The sequence below is a fragment of the Gymnoscopelus microlampas genome (assembly GCF_963454915.1).
Source record: "Gymnoscopelus microlampas genome assembly, chromosome: 13".
Classification (NCBI taxonomy): Eukaryota; Metazoa; Chordata; class Actinopteri; order Myctophiformes; family Myctophidae; genus Gymnoscopelus; species Gymnoscopelus microlampas.
This window is the reverse complement of record NC_139950.1, coordinates 17047424-17068077: the sequence shown is the minus strand read 5'-3', so window position 1 is coordinate 17068077 and position 20654 is coordinate 17047424. Positions and strand designations below refer to the sequence as shown.

At 42.2% G+C, this 20654-nt stretch overlaps 2 protein-coding genes across 5 annotated transcripts in view; both read left to right on the top strand.

The window, feature by feature from the left end:
• Positions 1-9477, top strand: part of fam135a (family with sequence similarity 135 member A) — a 37018-nt gene extending 27541 nt beyond the window's left edge. For all 4 annotated transcript variants that reach the window (XM_084075655.1, XM_084075654.1, XM_084075656.1 and 1 more), the window contains 7 exons: positions 87-247; positions 902-993; positions 1105-1202; positions 2127-2278; positions 2738-2848; positions 2946-3059; positions 7580-9477. In XM_084075655.1, the coding sequence (XP_083931781.1) occupies positions 87-247; positions 902-993; positions 1105-1202; positions 2127-2278; positions 2738-2848; positions 2946-3059; positions 7580-7785 (934 nt within the window). In that variant the 3' untranslated portion in view covers positions 7786-9477. The remainder of the gene's footprint in view (positions 1-86; positions 248-901; positions 994-1104; positions 1203-2126; positions 2279-2737; positions 2849-2945; positions 3060-7579) is intronic.
• Positions 9478-15427: 5950 nt separating this feature from the next.
• Positions 15428-20654, top strand: LOC311059430 (uncharacterized protein). Its single transcript, XM_084077358.1, has 5 exons — positions 15428-16167; positions 17582-17745; positions 18510-18666; positions 19196-19322; positions 19676-20654. The coding sequence occupies exons 1-5, from the start codon at positions 15661-15663 to the stop codon at positions 20566-20568; spliced, it is 1848 nt and encodes a 615-aa protein (XP_083933484.1). The 5' UTR covers positions 15428-15660; the 3' UTR covers positions 20569-20654.

Below are 20654 nucleotides of genomic sequence, written 5' to 3'. Positions count from 1 at the left end.
ATCAGACATGCATACCAACCGGCTGAGCCCCTCCGTGCCTCGTATGTGTGTCGACATGTTTCTGACTGTGCTCCATCGTCGTTCAGTTTCATCCAGGCCAAAGAGGAGATGAAGCAGCTGAAGCTGCCTGGCTTCCTGTACAGCGAGGTGGCCGAGCTGGCGTCCAGCGTGCCCTACTTCAGCCTGGAGGAGGACGACAGCTGTGATGAGGGCATTCACCTCATCGTCTGTGTCCATGGCCTGGATGGTAAAGAGCTTACAGCGCTGGTTCTCAAAAAAAAAAATATTTCAGGGGTCCCAGTTATGAGGCCACAGACCCCTCCATCGCATACATTTATTTTATCCCCCGATCACTATACTACACCACACTATAAAATCCTCAGTGTTAACCCATTCAATCCAGGAACGCATCTTTGGCTATTCAAAAATAGCAGATCTACAAGCTCGCACAGAGTGCCGCGCTACGAGCTTGTAGAACTGCTATTTATTTTAGAAAAAAATTTAAAATGTGTGCAAATCTTTGAATACATATGTTTTTCAAAGCGAACGTTTTTAATTCAAATAATTTTGCTTCTGGGGATTCTACAAATGTATTCTAAATCCTAACAGTTTAAAAAAAGATAAAACGTATGTTGCTAGAATATCAGTGGTTCTCAAACTTTTCAAGTCAAGGACCCCCCCCATTTTAAAATATTTTGTTCCAGGGACACCCACAAGAAGCAAAAAAATTGCATATCTACAAGCTCATAGCGCGACAAGTGTCGCGCTATGAGCTTGTAGATTTGCTATTTTTTAAAATGATGCACACTGCCATAGTTTTTACGGCGGTGTAGCGCGACTCGCGAGTGGCTGAATGTTATCAAACATCACCGTTAACTTTGTGTAACATTGTTATCTCCAGGCAACAGTGCAGACCTGAGACTGGTGAAGACATATCTGGAACTGGGACTTCCTGGAGCTCGCATAGACTTCCTCATGTCAGAGAGGAACCAGGTAATGAACTTAGGCCACAAAGATGTCAGTGTCACCCCACTGCTTTTGCTAAAAGGAGGACCTCACCCAATAGTGCAATACAATAACCTGTATCTTATTTGTCTTTGACAGAATGACACTTTTGCAGACTTTGAGTCCATGACGGACCGGCTGTTGGATGAGATAGTCCAGTACATCCAGATATACAACCTCACGGTGTCAAAGATCAGGTAAGATGTGCAATCCTGTGTGTATAGTACCATCATGTGTATGTGTATAGTAATAATACTAGCACAGCTAAGTGCTATTATGTGTATACTGTATGACTATACCGGGTGTAAGCTTCAGCCCTGAAATGCTATTATTACAGTAAATATCGCCCTCTAGTGGATGGCCATCTGTTGGTACACTCAGAATCACTTAGATCATAGTCGTTTCCAAATAAGAATACTAGGACAAATCACTGGCTGGAAAGGGGCCTCTTTCTTTGGTGTTTAGCCCAGGTGGGCGTGGTTATAGGAGTAAACCCTTAACGTTTAACTTCACAAAAAACATGTTTAAACCTAACCCTAACCTCACCAACACTATGCCTAACTCTAACCTTAAAGGGATTGTTCATCCAAAAAACATATTTTTGTTCTATTGATTAGTCACCCCATGGAGCCTTGAATTCATGGATATTGTTTTGTTTTTGTCGCATTCCTAAGCCAATAATTTGATGACCAGCGGACCGGTAGGCAGCGGTTCCGGTAGGAGACACAAAGGAGACTCTTTGTGGAGACACAAAGGAGACTCTGTCTGTCTCCTACCGCGGAACCGCTGCCGGTCATCAAATTATTGGCTTAGGAATGCGACAAAAACTAAAGTATCCATGAATTCAAGTCTCCATGGGGTGACTAATCGATAGAAAAAAAGTCAGGCTGAAAAGAGAACCACTGCTGAAATGGAAAGTCAGTACTGCCATAAAATGTCTTGGCTTTCCAACCTTCTAAACTAGTGGGTCTCAAAGTGGGGTCCAAGGGCCCTCTGGGTTCCTTGAGGGGGTTCCCTATGGACCCCTACAGCTCTGTAACTATCAGAGTTATGGGGGCCCTTGAAATAAAATAGACATTTTAAGAACCACAGTTCTAAACGTCTGTCATGTTCTCCTGCAGTTTTGTGGGTCACTCCTTGGGGAACCTAATAGTTCGATCGGTGCTGACCAGACCCAGATTTAAGTGTTACCTGAGTAGACTGCACACCTTCCTTTCCCTCTCTGGACCTCATCTAGGCACACTGTATAACAGCTCTGCTCTGGTCAACACTGGTAAGTGGCATAAACTAATATTATTATTTATTTTTTTGTGCACTTGCATGACAGTTTTGAGTGGACCGCTTCTGGAGAACCACTCAACCGATCAAATTTGCATGTTGCACTGCGAAAATAGTACAAGCTCTCAATGTGTCGCAGCTTGTAGATAGACTATTTTCGGTTATTATTTTAACCCATTGATACCTTCTGTCACTTTAGATGTCTTTGGCTATTCAAAAATAGCAGATCTACAAGCTCATAGCGCGGCACCGAGTGCCGCGCTATGAGCTTGTAGATCTGCTATTTTTGAAAAATCGTGAAAATATTTTTTTTATATTATTTTCCGAAAAACTGATAGGATTTAGATTTTTTTTAAAGAATCGCCTCAGGTCTTAATGGGTTAAGATAAGCGCATTCCCCTCATCCCCGCCCCGGGCAAATCGAACCCTGATGATTAATTAATTTTTTCCCCAGGCCTGTGGTTCATGCAGAAGTGGAAGAAATCAGGGTCACTCCTACAACTGACGTGCCGGGACCACTCTGATCCTCGCCAAACTTTCCTCTATAAACTAAGCAAGAAATCTGGTCCGTCTTTTTCTCTCAACAAGAATAAAACAAACGCATACACACATCATGTGCTAAAGTAGATTGTACTGTTAATATGTATGTCTTTTTGTTTAAGGTCTGCAATTTTTCAAGAACGTGGTGCTGGTTGGTTCGCTGCAGGACCGCTACGTCCCCTATCATTCAGCCCGCATCGAAATGTGCAAAACTGCATTAAAGGACAAACAGTCAGGTGAGTTGAGGCGGGAGTGGGGATTTCTCAGATGTCAAACTGAATTGATTGAATTACTTGCAATATGCAACCAAAAAAGAGAACCTGTGAAGAGTTTTCCTATCGTTTTATTTAATATTCATGTCTAGTAGTTATGCACGGACGGGTTATAGATTACGACGCAATTATCGCAGGGCAGGCGAAGCGCTTCAACCCACAAAAAAATAAATAAAAATAAATACACCTCTCTCTCTCCCTCTCTCTCTCTCTCTCTGGAAAGCAATTGAATGGACTTGCTTGTGTGTTTTGTTTTTGGCGTGTTGCGGGAAGGGCTGGGTCGTTGATTTATATTCTTTTTTGCGGGACGGGTTGGGGTTCATGGATATTTTTTGTTTTTGTCGCATTCCTAAGCCAATTATTTGATGACCAGCGGACCGGTAGGCAGCGGTTCCGGTAGGAGACACAAATGAGACTCTTTGTGGAGACACAAAGGAGACTCTGTATGTCTCCTACCGGAACCGCTGCCGGTCATCAAATTATTGGCTTAGGAATGCGACAAACTGAACTATCCCTTTAAGGTTGTCGGGAAGCGATGGGTCGTAGGGACTGGCTGCGGAGCAGGCTTATAGCCTGTTACTGTGTGGAACCCCTGCCACAGCCGCAGAGTGTCCTTGTCATTAAATTGACCAACCTTTACCCCCATACCGTCCTTTTGCCTCATTGATGCCTCTTCTCAGGTAATTTTTTGCCTTCCTATAGGCCATTGGTTCTCAAAGTGGGGTCCTGAGAGTGTACAAATGGAACCAAATGCCATTTGGTTACATTTGTACACTCTCAGAGTTACATTAACATAGATTTTACAATATAAATTGGAGTCCAAGAGATAGAAATGCCATTACATGGGGGTCCGTAGCTTAATGCATGTCAAACTGGGGGTCTTTGAAATTAAAATAGTTGAAAATCACTGCTAGAGCTGTAAAAAAATCTTCTCTTATGGGGGTCCCTGGCATATATTTTCAAATGGGGGGTCCGCGGGCTAATAAGTGTCAATTTGGGGGTCCTTGACATGAAAAAGTTTGAGAACCACTGCTATAGGCCACCGGATAGGCAGATCTAAAGGCAGCATCCCTGGCCCTCAATAGGCTCGATGCACAGCAGCCATATTGTAAAGACATTCACAGGTGTTACCAATGATACTAATGAAGGCTCTGTTCCATTTAGTGTAGCACAGTGGTTCTCAGATTTTGGAATTTCCACGACCCCTATAACTCTGAGAGTGTACAAATGGAACCAAATGGACCCGTTCCATTTGTACACTCTCAGAGTTACACACTCGTAAGGGGCCATTTGGAACCCCCTCAAGGAACCATGAGGGTCCCTGGACCCAAATTTTAGAGCCACTTGGTGTAGCAGAGTGTTTCCAGTGAGCCAACATGCACAATATCAGCACCCTGACTCTGTTTGACCAGAATGGAACAGAGCCTTCATTAGTATCATTGGTAACACCTGTGAATGTCTTCACAATATGGCTGCAGTGCATAGAGCCTATAAGTAGGCGTGTCTTTGTCTTCCTGGTCAGCCATGGTGTTTGGCTGGCACGTACTTTTATCGTCTTTGTCACGGTTACATGGTCTATGCACTTGGTTACATAACCTGACCCAGACACTTGTGTATTCCTGTGAATCTGTGACGTCGCTGCCTCTCTAAAAACATGCCACAGTGTCATAATGTCACACACTGCAAGTGGTACAAAAACAATCTCTGCCTCAGGGTTCCCACGGTCGTGAAATTCCTGGAAATATTTAGAAACTAGAGTTTCGGGGGGCTACGCCCCCCTCAACCCCAGCCGCGCACGGGGCCCAGCGTGGCCGTGTGTATATTGGGGGACCCAAATCGCCGGAGTGAAACTGTGGAAAAGTTTTTTTGAAAAAGGAAAAAATTTGAAGAAATAATATTTGTTATGTTTCAGGGGGTCCACAGGGGGTCCGCGGACCCCCTGATGGTCCACTGACCCCCTGTGGAGTGTTGGGCCGCGCGGGGACACCCCTGGAACATTGCGGACCATTTCGGTGTTTTTTTTTTTTCATGAAGGTGGTTGCTTGTTTGTGGCGCAGGCTGTGCAAACCTGGCAACCCAGCGCATGCTGCCGCACGTTGAAGTGGCGTAGCGTCATGAGGGTCAGTGGGGCCGTGGCTCGGTCAGTGAAGACCCTGTAGTGCGGATGATATGTGGCATAGAGGGGCAGATTGTAAATCCACAGAGGAAACATCCGTGGGCTACCATTGGTTCAGCGATGTGTGCGGTCGCCCTGCGGCCCCTCCTCCTCCACCAATGTGCAGTATTGAGAGCCCTGACGTCACAACAATTGGAGCGATGGGCACTGCACTGTGGTTGGTTAGGGTACACCTAGGGCCCAGGTAGAACCCAGTTAAAGCCTGCATGGGCAAACCCAGTTAGGACCCGCCTTGGTCCCACATAAACATGGCTAGTTGGGGCCCACCTAAGGGCCAGGTAGAAGCTACTTATAGCCTGCATGGGCATCGCAGTTGGGACTGAAGTGGATGCCGCTGACATTGCTGACATGGGGTCCATATGGTTTAGGCCACCTTGAAACCATATGGGAACTACGCTGGCATGCTGGCTGTAATGCAAACGCTGCATCATACCTGCAGTGTGTAGTTTGATGTTGTGTGTGTAGCAGATATACCTGCAGTGTGTAGATCAATGTCCATAGGAAAGTCAATGGCCAGCAGTGTTTTTTTTCCCCAGCAGAGTTTCTAGTGTCTCTGTGTCTCTCTGGAAGAGGTTGCACATGAACTCTGCAGCCGCACTGAGGCGCTCCAACACAATCACTCTGACATTAAGCTGCTTCACACAACAAACATCAGCACCACGCTGCTGTTTGTCCAAAAGACACAATATCTCCTCTCCCACCGACGTCATGTGTTCATTTATCGACAGCCGTACAGACTCCTTTTGACACATTTGACGTCGTTTATCCAGCTCTCACTGACTCTCCACATCGGGCTGTTATTTTGCTGCGATCAAGTCAACGATGTGAGAGATTAGCTATCACAGACGGGCGGACAGGGGGAGACAATAAAAAACCGAAAGTAAAGGAAATGGCCATTTCAACAGCAAGCTGTCTGCGATGCCATTGTCTGGAGACTGCTCTTAGCGTGACACGACCAATGAGAGTGAGCGCTGTAGTTGTTGCTAAGATACGGTGGCGTCTCTGCCCCATAGCTTGTAGATCTCTCACACATGATTGGCGTAGGCTGCGTTGCCAGGTCTGACTTTGTGTCTAAGCAATGGTCGGCTTATTTTTGCGCGCCTTTGGGCTCGTTTGCATTGTGCGCACGGCAGCGCTTGTTTAGCGTACGTCAGCGCGACGTGGCAACGGACGTGGCAACGTGAAAGGTGATTGGCTGGTGAAAAGAAACACCCGACGTTACACCAGAAATGGTGCCTGGAGAAAATGGTGACCAAAAAAAAAGTTTGGAAAAAAAGGAAAAAACCCCCGCAGCGGCTGCGTGCTGTTGTGGTGATGAGGTTGTGCGCACGGTAAACGGTACGAAGCTGCCTCCCCTTCCGTTTTGTCCGACATTTGGTGAGTAGAATTAATTATGTTGCGCGGTGGAAAAGGTGTAGTTAGCAGTGAGATGTCCCCTACGCGAGGCGTAAATTCAGCGCGGCCGCCGTGGCGAGTCAGTTGCCGACATGTGGTCTGGCGGTGCGTTGTTTAGTCGATAACAGAGCTGTGGGGTGTGGACACCGAGGGTGCGGAAGTTGGTCGCCATTTATATAGTTAGATTCAATAAACTGTTTTCCAGGCCTGAAAAAGGTTTGGAATTAATCAGATGTTCTGGAAAGATATTTGGCTATGCATTGTTTGGGGCTATTGATTCTGTTAATCAGAAACATATTCCAAAACTTGTCTAAAATTACATGAAATATATAACATAATGAAGTGGTTTTGCGCCGAACGGGCTGCGTGATTGCAGCCTAATGTATACCGCATGTCACGTGAAAAAAAAGAACAAACCTACAAGCTATGGGGCGGCCATAGCTGAGTGGTTAGGGAGCCAGAGGCCCTGATTGCCCCAGGTTCGATTCCAGGCCAGGCCAGCATATGTGTCGATGAAATTTGTCCCTGAGCAAGACTCTTAACCCCTAATTGCTCACAGGTTCTCATTGGAAACAAACCGCAAGGACTTTCATGAACGACCTGTTAAAAGGAATTATCCTTATCCTTATCCTCACAACATGCTGAAGCGCGATGCGTTGTAAGCTTGTAGATTTGTTCTTTTGTCACGTGACGTCCTCACTCGCATATGAATCAATCAAGTGACACAACAAATATTAATCAACTAGCGATTAATTGCTGTTAAGAATTTCAATTAATTGAACTTTTCTTTTTAAAGAAAATGAAATATTGCGCTGAATGATTGCTATATAGGCCTGGAAATCGGGTTCAGTATTTTGGAATGGTTTTGGAAATTCATTGGTTAAAAATGTGTGGCAACCTCTTTGTTCCTCAGGTCCTGTTTACGCCGAGATGATCGAGAACATCCTGCTGCCCGTGCTCCAGAACAAAGACTGTAACCTGGTGCGTTACGATGTCATCCACGCCCTGCCCAACACGGCCAACTCCCTGATTGGCCGGGCAGCCCACATCGCCGTCCTCGATTCGGAGATCTTCCTGGAGAAGTTCTTCCTGGTTGCGGGCCTTAGATTCTTTCAATAGGGAGGCGCGGGTGTAAAAAACAAATTCATTAACGCCTATTGTATGCTCAGTTGTATGATGCCATCGTGCGGCGAAAATAGCAGACCTACAAGCTCACAACGCGTCGCTTCCGCGACACGTTGTGAGCTTGTAGGTCGGCTATTTTCCACATGCAACACAGTATCGAACGGCATAAGAATGTGGAGCTATTACCTCACTGCATCCAAACCTGACTCTGATTATTGTATCTGGATTATCACTTGTCTGTTTTTATATATATATGTATATATATGTATATGTATATGTATATGTATGTATATATATATATAGAAACAACAAAACAAACGGTCATTTCCTTTTTATTGGTATGTTAGTGGATATGGAGTTCTTCATTTTTATTTTTATACTGCCATTTTTTTCTAAATAATTGTTTGTTGATTTCATGTGCTGGGGAAATCGTTCCCTTCCCCCGTCATAAAGGTATATTATTGTCAGTGTTATTTATGTTAAGTAGTCCTTTTGTTTCTCAATCAACATATCCTTTTAAAAAAATACGTTTTAGATGCTGAACTGGAAATGTAGCTGCTAAAATTGGGGGACGGGGGTTTTCGGTGAGCTGGCCCAAGTCAAGTCTGCACATGTTATTGGAAAAGAAAAAGAAAACGTTTCCACAAAATAGATAATAGAAGAGATAACATTGATTTGTACCACACAACTGCATTTTACAAAGCTTTTTGTACTGAGAACGTCATTTGTACAATTTTACTTTTGTATCAACAATTTTTCCATCGTTTTTAAAAAAGGCACAGACTGGTGTCGAAATAAGGGTATAGTTGTTCAGATTTCGCAGCCTTGGCTTTTGGTCTTAATACTGTTTGCTGTTTCCCTGCCATCGCAGCGTTTTCTGCACAACCTTGAACCCAGCCTGGTGTTGGGAGAGGAAAGCTTTGCTTCCAGCTTGACGACATTTTATTAACAGCGGGTTTTAAGTCAGGGCCATTGTGGAACAAGAATGTTGGTCGGCGGTTCTCAAAGTTGGGGTCCAGGCCGGGGACCCTTAGGGTTCCCTTGAGGGGGTTCCAAATGGACCCTTAAAGGAGTAGTTCACCCGAAAAATATTTTGTCGCATTCCTAAGCCAATAATTTGATGGAGACTCAAAAAGTCTCCTACTGAGTCTGCTACTGACCGATGACCCGGTCATCAAATTATTGGCTCAGGAATTCGACAAAAACAAAAACATCTCCATGAATTCAAGGCTTCATGGGGTGTGTAATTGATAGAAAACATTTCGTTTTTTTGGGTGAACTACTCCTTTAACAGGCCTGTAACTCTTGACAGTCTACAAATTGAACCATATGGACCCTTACGGGTAGCCTGGTAAACCCTCCCTCCGGAAATCTCATTTCCATTTGATTACTCCTGAAATCAAATGGAAATGAGATTTCCGGAGGGAGGGTTTACCAGGCTACCTTACGGGGTCCATTTGGTTCCACTTGTAAGCTCTTGAGTTATAAGGGTCCTTGAAATAAAATAAAAAGTTTGAGAACCACTGGGTTATATTAATTAATGGAAGTATTTGTTTGGTGTCTGTCATTTGGGGATTATTTATGTGTTTAAACTGGAAAGTATTATTTTGAATTAAAAAAGCTATCATTTCCTGGTCAGTGATTTATATATGTCATCACACTACCATTAAATATGCATTATTATTACAGTGTTTGTGATTTTTTTTTATTCCTTTAGATTGCAGCCCACAGCCTATAGTTTCAAAACGCTGTCATTGTGCATACTGTTTTGGTATCACAGCAATGGTTCTACATAATGTAGCCTACATAGGGTAGTAGTTATTAGAGATTTTTTTGTTTTTGTCGCATTCCTAAGCCAATAATATGATGACCAGTGGAGAGTCTCCTACTGACCAGCCACCCCAGTCATCAAATTATTGCCTCAGGAATGCGACAAAAACAAAAAAGATCTCCATGAATTCCAGGCTTCATGGGGTGTGTAATTGATAGAAAATAAGCATTGAAGCTTTTCTGGTATGCTTCACACTGCAGTTCACCCCAAAAAAATGACTTTCTATCAATTACACACCCCATAAGCCTTGCATTCATAGAGTTTTTTTTCTGTTTTTGTCGCATTCCTGAGCCAATAATTTGATGACCGGCAGAGACTCAATTGAGTCTCCTACTGAGTGAGCAGCCACCCGGTCATCAAATTATTGGCTCAGGAATGCGACAAAAACAAAAAAAAATCTCCATGAATTCAAGGCTTCATGGGGTGTGTAAAATAGAGAGAAAATAACGGTCTCGAAGGAAGAGCCATTGTGGCTCGAAACGTTACTAAGAGCATTTGGATTTGGGAGCAGAAACTGGTGTGCGGATTTGTTTTCTTAAACTGTTTATACAACTTGTTTTGATCCAGCATCCATCCTAGTAGCTCTGGCTGGGTGTGCGTGTCTTCTAGCTGTTTATCAGCTTCTCTCTCAGATTATTGATAGAAAATAACGGTCTGGGGAAGAGCCATAGTGGCTCGAAACGTCACCAAGTAAAGTGCATTTGGATTTGGGAGCAGCAATACTGGATTTGTATTCTTATAGGCTACCTACACGGTTTAACTTTTTTTTGATCCAGCACCCATCCTATCTGTTTATCAGTTTCTCTCTCAAATTGTTGATAGAAAATAAGTTATTTGTTTCATACGGTGGTGGGGGAAGTATGCCCAAAGTATGCGCATACCCGAGATGCTTCAACCAACAGAAGACCAGTTCAACGGTGATCTTTCACAAGCTGCCCTGTGGGGATCCTGACCTCCTGCGGTTGTGGCTGACCGCGATGAACATGAACGATGTGGGATCACCACCGGTCAGAAATCTGCTTTCACGGGATCTCCGTGTGTGTGGGGATCACTTCTCTCCAGAGGACTACCGTACGATCCCGTCCAAAGGTCACCGGAGATCTAAACTACTGAGATGTTTCGCTGTTCCGGTGACTTTTGTTGTCCCTGGAAGTGATCATGAGCTGAACTGTGCGGTGGTGAGTAGGTGGATTTGTATTTTTGGTAACAGGATAGGTGGGCACCGGTGTTAAATTTTTCCAAAATGCAAAACATATAAATACATATTTGGAAAATTAAATAAAGTTTAAGTAAAGTAAAGTATTGGCTTACATGATTAGAACATGCTTAAACATTTGACAGTTAAGGTGTAATATTTCTGCAATTGCTACAAATTGTATCCATTCATTTTGGGGCATAAACAAGAAGTTGAAGGATATTGGAAATTAAGTCTGATAATGATGTACCGTGCATGTTTACATCATGTATTTATTTTTTTAACATTTTGGAAAATTTGCCAATTTTACATCGAGGTGCCCAGAATCCCAGATGTCCCCCATAGTGCCCACCTATCCACCCTAAATCCACGTGAACACAGGCATTTGACAATATTAGACTATGTAGATCTAGACTAGCTATCATAGATGTATTTTTTTTATCGAATCTGACTTTAACTTTCGTATCTACGAGACGAGAGTCTTAGCAACCCCCCCAGTTTAACTTGGAATTTCACCAGTAAAGCCTGTATTTCTCCGAACATGTACACATGCAAAGTATAAGGTGCTTACCCGCTTGTCCCAAATGTTAACTAGGGGTCCGGTGTGTGCGTGTAATGTATTAGTCCATATTATTCAATAAAGGAGTGTTTTAATCCCGTCTGTGGCCAATTCTGTCGGAAGTTCCAAGTTGACAATAGTGACGGAGCGCATCCGGTGAAAGCCGGAATTACACTCAATGTAAACGGGACGTAAACGAGGGGGGGGGGGGGGGTGGCTTTCGGCCACAGACAGAATTAAAACATTTTTTTACTGGAAAATATGGACTAATACATTCCGGACACCTAGCTAACATTTTGGCCAAGCGGGTAAGCACCTTATATTTTGCATTTGTACATGTTCGGAGAAATACGGGCTTTACTGGTGAAATTCCAGGACAAACAGGAGGGGGGGGGGGGGGGGGGGGGGGGTCCGCTAAGACTCTCGTAGATCTAAAAATGTCAAAATCAATACAAAATACATCTACAATAGTTTTGATCTAAGGACTAAGGCAGGCTAATATTAGACACCAATAGGTAATAGGTGAACTCAATATGCACGTAATCAGTGATTCTACTCAATCCCTGGTCTTTTTGCTCAGCTATCAGCCATTTGTGTCTCCATATTAAAAGTTAGTTATTTTGTAATGGCTATAATGGTTATAATGTGAGGTTTTAGTTACATTTCTGATAAATTAGTTTTTGACTGATAACAGATGTATTGTGCTTATAATGTTTTTTACAACCAATCACAATTCATTTTGACTACTAAGAACATTTCTGATGGTTAAGATGAGTAAATGCATTGAAGATCATTTCAATTATATAAAACAACACTCTTGTGTAAATAAAATGCCTATAAACAATCAAACAAAAACAGAGCAGACAGACTTCACTTTAAAAACATACACACAATAACATTAACCAAAAAACAGCAAAACAAAGACAAACAAACTAAACTAAACAAACAGAAATGGTCATAATTGTTCTTCCCACATTAGGCCTACAGAGTAGTAGCATCTATACAGGTCCTAAAGGATTGCCTTCCATAAAATGTATGAACTGTTCCCATATTTCTTGAAAGATAGCAGATTTTCCTTTAAAGGATATAGTTCACCCCCAAAATACTTTTTTTCTATCGATTAGTCACCCCATGGAGACTTGAATTCATGGATATGTTTTTGTTTTTGTCGCATTCCTGAGCCAATAATTTGATGACCGGCAGCGGTTCCGGTAGGAGACACAAAGAGCCTCCTTTGTGTCTCCACTCTCCTCAAAGAGGCTCCTTTGTGTCTCCTACTGGAACCGCTGCCTGCACGCTCTGCTGCATCAAATTATTGGCTTAGGAATGCGACAAGAACAAAAAAATATCCATGAATCCTAGTCTCCATGGGGTGACTAATCGATAGAAAAAAGTAATTTTATGGGTGAACTATCTCTTTAATGGCAAAAGTCAGTTTCTCTAGTAGTGCAAGACAATTTGATAACCCCCTCTTTTCTGCCTGCTGCTCAGAGGAAGCACACACAAGCACACACACACACACACACACACACACACACACACACACACACACACACACACACACACACACACACACACACACACACACACACACACACACACACACACACACACACACACACACACACACACACAGAGCTGGGTCTCTGCTGGTAACTGGTAAATGGATGCCATGTAAAGTGAATAATGAAGTTAGCTGATCTTTATGCCAAGTCTGCTATGTGGTATGTGTGTGAGTTGTGGAAAAAGTACTCAAATGTTTTAAACTTAAGTAAAAGTATCAATACTGCAATGCAGCAATACTCTGTTACAAGTAGTCTGGTACTAAAACATTACTTGAGTAAAAGTACAAACGTATTGGCATCAAAATATACTTAAAGGGATATAGTTCACTCAAAAAAATACTTTTTTTCTATGATTAGTCACCCCATGGAGACTTGAATTCATGGACATGTTTTGGTTTTGTCGCATTCCTAAGCCAATTATTTGATGACCAGCGGACCGGTAGGCAGCGGTTCCGGTAGGAGATACAAAGGAGACTATCTGTGTCTCTCTCCTACCGGAACCGCTGCCGGTCATCACATTATTGGCTTAGCAATGCGACAAAAAAAATAAAAAAATATCCATGAATTCACCATGGGTGACTAATCGATAGAACATTTTTTGGGGGGTGAACTATGAGCCCTTGGCTTTAAAGAACCAAAAGTAAAAAGTGCAGAATGTCACATTTTACTAGTGTTCAAAATGTATAAAAACCTTTTGAAAATAGCTGATCTACAAGCTCACAACGTGTCCCAGTTGTGAGCTTGTAGATCTGCTATTTTCAAAAGAAAAGATAGAAAATAGCCTAAGTAGGCCTATATAGGGATAAAGTGCTTAATGCATGATTTGTAATAATACAAATCTACAAAGTAGTAACTAATGTTTTAAAATAATTGTAGTGGAGTAAAAGTACAATATTTGCCTCTGAGATGTAACGGAGTAGAAGTAAAAGTATTGAAAATAGGAAATACTCCAGTAAAGTAAAAATGCATCAAATTTGTATATGTACAATACTTGAGTACATTTACTTAGTTACTTTCCACCACAGGGAATCACCTATTTGAGTCACTAAGGAAAAGCAAAATATATCATATTAAATGTGTAAAAGAAACTCACTTAAAGGGTTAGTTCGTATTTTTGGACTTAAAGCTGTAGGAAATACCACTACATGCCATTAATGTAGTGCAGGGATGGGCAACTGGCGGCCCGCGGGCCGCATGCGGCCCTCACTGTCACTCACTTTTTTTTCCCACTTTTGAAATCACAAAGAAAAACAAAGTAATCTAAACACATCCGAAATGGTGAACTATTGTCTTCAGCTGTTCCAAACATGCAACTTTCCATGATCCATTTTAATTACAACAGTCCACCAGTAGAGCGTGCTCTCGTTTATTTTAATAGAAGCCTTATTAATTATAATTCTAGTGTTCATTTTTGTATATTTTTAAGCCAAGGTTACAGCAATACTCTGAAAGGCATACTCAGGAATGTGACGTTTTGTTTAGAGTACAGCTGTATTTAAGTTGATAGAAGCATTACTAAATGCTAAATAAAAACAAAGTTATATAATGAATAATAATCGTTCATATCCCTTATTTATCACATATGTGACTATTATGGGCTTTTTAAGTTATGGGGTATACTGGCGAGAGTGCCGATAACCAATGCGGCCCCCCAGAGTGAGTGTGGAAATTTAGTGGCCCTCACCATCTACAAAGTTGCCCACCCTGATGTAGTGGCTGCAAAGGTATTAATTGATTGCCCGAGTCCCGTGGAGTTCTGGTCCGGTTCTGATGAATATTAAGTAGTTCCGGTGATTTGGTGGGGGCCACTCATTAAAAATGAATTAATCAATAAAACTAGCGTTATTTGTTGACCTATTTCTACCATATAGCGCAGCTTTTGTTCAACTTTAACCCCTCTGTCAAATGGTACTATTTTCTTGTGTCCAGAATCACTGCACTGCTGCAGCATATACTCTCTCAAAACAAGGTGCACTGCCAGTGTTGCCAGATTGCGAGAGAAACAAGCAGCCAGGTCTATGAAAACAAGCCCAAAACAAGCGACTAATACTAATAGCCCACACTACCTATATATATATATATGTATATATATATATATATATATATATATATATATATATATATATATATATATATATATATATATATATATTGAAAATAGCCGATCTACAAGCTCACAACGTGTCTTCATAGAAAGACTTCATAGAAAAACAAGCCCAAAGTCGCTTATAGTAAGCAGAAGTTCACTCGGGTGTTACTTTGAATGTAGAATAATAAATGATAAACGTGTGATACTGTGAACCAGAGAAATCTAGTCAAGATGTTTTGACGCGTTGTGAGCTTGTAGATCTTCTTCTTTTGGGCTTGTTTTCGTAGACCTGGCTGGTTGCTTGTTTCTCTCACACAATCTGGCAACACTGACTCAGTCAGTTTGTTTACACTCTCCCGCCTCTGCAGCGCGGTGCTACCAAGTGCGTGTGTTTTAGCTGTTAAAACATCTTCTCTCTCAAATTGATAGAAAACAATTCATTTTTTTACAAAGCTATCGCGTCACCAGACTTTCCACCTCGGAGGAAAGCCTGGTATTCGTTCTAAATCTAGAAAAAAATAACCGCGTTTCCGTTTGGTTGGTTCCGGTTGGCGTCGCATTGTTTTTGTTCCCTACATAATGCGAATCAATTAGTTTAGTCTCGCTAGTCGCGCTACGTACGAATAGAAAATGGACATACCAAACGTATGGCCACCTGATGACGTAAAGTTCGTACCGGATCAGACACCTGAACATGGCATTGATCCCAATCTACCCAAAGTAGGTGCATACCCGAGATTCTTCGACACTTGTCAGTGTGTGTATCCCGGCTGTACGACCAGGAAGTCCGTTTATTCCCAGAAGTGTAAAAGTTTTCATAGTTTCCCTGCGAGTGAAGAGATGAGGACACTGTGGCTCACTGCCCTACACATGGAGCCCAACACTCAGACCCACCAGCCTACTAGGTGGGTCTGTAGTGACCATTTCACACCTGATGATTTCCGCCTCAAAGAACCAGAACCAGAGCCAACAACAGTGAAGAGAGAGGGTCTAAGAAATATAAAACGAAAGGCAAAGCGTAAGATCGAAAGGACTAGACTGAAGGCACATGCAGTTCCAAGGACTGCTCCAAAACCAGATGTACCCACTGTCAAAGTGCACAGACAGAATGAACTACACAGCAGCACACAGACACAGGTAGGAAAACTAAACTATGAACATTTGAAGGAAGGAAGGAAATAATAATGTTATTGCAGAAACAATTAAAAAGGTAGGGCAAGTGATATTTTTTGTTAAAAGGTTAAAGGAGACACACCATGAATTTCACTTTTTTTTATTTTTTTTGTATTTTTTTGGCTCCCCAGTGTCTCTTGTACCCCAAAAAATATTTTCTTTTAACATTCAGTCATTCATTCTCATTTCAGAGATTTTCAGAATGGGCGTGTCTGAACAGGCCATCTCAGAATGGCAAGTTTGCTTACCTCACCAAACTTTCTGCCCATGTATTTTGACAGACAGAATTGCTCAGTACCGCAGTACAGCACCCCCCTAGCCAACTGGACGTTTTGGTATTGCAGCTGAAAGTGCTTTATAAGCCTGAGAGAATTGACTTGGGATGAGTATATCTGAGTGTTGATTTAGGCTCAAACCTTTTGAAAATGGTTTGAGGGACATACACCATATGATATTAAATATCAAATACTTTTTTTAAATTCATGGTGTGTCTCCTTTAAAGCATTATATTCTGATAGTAATCATTGCTATATTTAGTGTTTGTTCAGTAACAGGAGTCTCCCTGTCTCTCCAGCTCTCAAATAAAGAGAGAATGCATTTTCAGGTGGGTGCCCAAATTTCAGCCAATCAGGAGAGAGTACCCATTTATCAGCTTAAAATGTATAGTGTTCCAGTTCCAATTTTGTCCAATTTCTGCTTATTTCTCCGAGTCATCACTCCCATTTTCACCTCTTCATCCTGTATCCTGTTCTCTCCTGATTGGATAAAATTGGTATCCCAACCTGCAAATGCATCTTCTTTTTACTAAGCCCCTGGCTGTTACTGAACATATACACTCTATATAAAGTATTACTATCAGAATGTAGAGCTATTTAACACTTAACAAAGGAAAATCACTCACCCTTAGTAGCCTACTTTCTCTTAATGGCGTCTTGTTCCGGCTCTCCAACAATTAACAAAGCCCTGCACAGACTGCAGTATGTGCAGAACTCAGCTCACATCACCCCCACCCTTGGAACACCTACCATGGCTTCCGGTTAAGTTCCGCATCACCTACAAACTGCTCCTCCTCAACTATAAAGCTCTCCAATGCCATAGCCTAGCCCCATGGTACCTGTCAGACCTCTTCCATACACCCCAGGGCAGAACCTGTGCCTTTCTGACTTGGGGCTCTTCTTCTCCATCCCCACAGCAATAGGTGGACCTTCTGGGATAGAGCCTTGTGGCAGCCCCTACCCTCTTCTCTTCTCCCTAAAACAGAACTTTTATCACAGACCAAGTCGCATGTTGCGTTGCATTGCTCAAGCATAAACTATTTAAAATGTGGGTGTAATGTCATATGAAACATTGCTAAACATGTTTGGTATCTCTTTACTAGATGGAGGAGGAGCCTCAGGCTCTAGTGACGGTGAAGGAGGAGGTGGAGGAGTCTCAGGTGACGGTGACAGTGGAGGAGGAGGATTATGTGGTGGAGAAGGTGCTGGATCGCCATGTGATGAATGGAACGGTGAAGTACCTCCTCAAATGGAAAGGTTTCTCAGAGTGAGTCCAAGCCTCCTTTCTCCTCACATTATAAAAAAATGTTCCCTGTGTGGAACAAACTTCTTGTCTACCGACCCAATAGACTGTGCATATATGATCAAAGTCCCTTGATATATTTGTACAAATAATAATAGTACAAAATGGTACACATGTCTGGTCTCCTAAATGGTCAGTCTGGACAGTGGGCACGGTCACAGATCTTGTGAATGTCTTGTGATCACTGTTAATGGATCTCGTGAGAGTGTGTTGTGGTCAGGCCCGGAATTTCATCCTTTTAGGGAGTCTAGGCCTCTTGACCTTTGCCAAATGTCAGGGCAGGAAGACATCAAAATAATGCAACAATGATCCATGGAAATAATGAAATAATTAAAAAAAAAATATATATATATATATATATATATTTTAATACATAGTATAACTATCAGTGAAATAAACTAAACAAAAAGCTCTTAATTTCAGAAAAATAATTTATGATCTATAACCGATATTTATAGAAACTCTTGAGTCAAACCTTCACACACGCTCAGCCCTGGAATAATCAGAGTCATTTGATTCATTTGAAGATAGGGAGTCAGTCCCCAAATTAGGGACGGCAGGATGAAAGTGGTAAAAATTGGGACAATTTGAGTCATTGACTCAATTTGAGACATAACTGCAGACACAGATGTCATCAAAAAGGTTAAATAGATGTCAGCCAAACGGAAATATATCTGGTGGGCTCTACATAAACTTGGTTTCTATAAGCCGTGTATATGTGTGTGCAGTGAGCACAGCACGTGGGAACCAGAAGACAACCTGGAGTGTCCCGACCTGATCGCTGAGTACATGATGCAGAAAGAGAAAGAAGGGGATGGGAATGCAGCCATAGAGACGCCTGCAGACGGAGGAGAGGAGAGAGGAAGCAAGAGGAAGATAGACGAGGTGAGAAGAACGGGATAGAGGAGGAGGAGAATACATGTCTATTTAAATGTCTAGCTTTTATCCTGCTAGGATAAAAATAAAAGAACAGCAGTACTAGACGTACTAATGTAAATAAAGGTCCCCCAAATTGATATGTATTTGATTTGTCCCTCGACCCCCATCTGACAAGATTTTGTGCCAAGGTCCCCCCATAAGAGAACATTTGTTTTAAACATTTAAAAGCTAGTAAATCAGCATTTCTTTAATAGCCGAAGTATAATTTAGGGTTAAACTTCTGCCTCGATAATGATGAAGAATTATTATTATTTGTAATTGTGAAAATTAGCTCATCTACAAGCTCACACCGTGTTGCATCGTGTTGTGAACTTGTAGATCTGCTATTTTCACTATTTTTGTGTGACACCATAGTACAACGAAGTATAATACAGGATTAAGTGGTTACTCAGACTACGGTACTCGATTTAGTCTCAGTTATTCGATATCCTAACCTACATGAGCAAGATTACAATGTTTGATGTATCTTTTACAGGTAGTGCCCTCAGAGGACTCCTGGGATGAAGAAGATGATCAGACGGTGCCAGTGGACGGTTCAGACAGTGATTTTGATCCCAGGGATCAATACAATATCGACAGCGAGGTTACAGAGAGTGACTCAGGTATAGGGCTTCAACTGTTCTTATCAATTATTCTATCGATTGCTTTTTGGGTGCATTTGTTGGGTTTTAATTATATTTTAGTTTATAAATTAACACATTGATTAGCCACTCTTTTATACTTCAATGATGCACAATGATTTTGTGCAAAAATTGTGAAAATAGCAGGTGTACAAGCTCACAACGTGTTGCGATGCCAAACGTTGTGACCTTGACCTTCACTAGCTTTGAACCTATAATGACATGCCCAAAATTGGGATAGATTATTAATCGCTTATTTTATTAAAATCGATTTTTACAATGTTGTATCATCTGTTAAATTGATTTGTTTGATCAACTGTTCCACCTCTACTCAGGTACTGATGAGCGTGATGAAGAGGATGAAGAGATTGATGGAGAAAAACGCCAGCTCTGTCCCAATTGCGGAAAGTTACTCAACAAGCTTCATAAGAAGACTCACACGTGTGATGAATACAATCTCAAGCCCTATCCTTGTTTTGCGTGTGGCAAGTGTTTTGTTTCCGAGTGTTATCTGAAAATCCACAGCAGGATCCATAAGGAAGGCTACCAGCATAGGTGCACCTTCTGCTTCAAAACCTTCGAAGTAAGGGGAGACAAAATTGCCCACGAGAAGCGCCATCTACCTGCAGAGAAACCCTACCAGTGTCCCGACTGTCCGGAGGTGTTTGCCAGGCGCAAAGAGCGCCACGACCACCTGAAGAGTCACGGAGGCCCCGTCTGTCAGATATGTGACATGGAGTTTCCTTCTCGCTTTAAATTGGAGAGGCATATGCTTGTGCACACGGGAGCAAAGCAGTTTGTATGCGAGGTGTGTCAACGTTCATTCAGCCAGGGAAGTCACCTGAAATCCCACATGCGTGTCCACACAGGAGAGAAACCCTACCAGTGTCAACACTGTGATAAGAGCTTTAATCACAATGTCAGACTGAAGAGTCACGTCCAGCAGTACCACGGACACGTCCTCCCTGACCCAGGACAGAAAGTGCACATGAAGACGACGAAAAGGAATGGCTCTGAGGCTGAATTGGATCCGTCAAATGAAACCGAGACCAATGCTGTTGATGCTGAGCAAAGTAAGGAAGACGCAGAGTACAACCCTGAGGAGGAGATGAGAGCGGAATTGAATAAGCGTAAAAAGAAACGGTATCACAAAACATCAGGTAGACCCAGAGGAAGGCCAAAAAGAAATGCAGTGCTCACCTCAGATGAGGGTGGAGCAATTAACTGAAAATACTGTATATCGAAACCAATATTTAGAACCTGTAATATTAAGACTTCATCTTGTTGATGTAGGTTAATCGAATAATAGGCAGT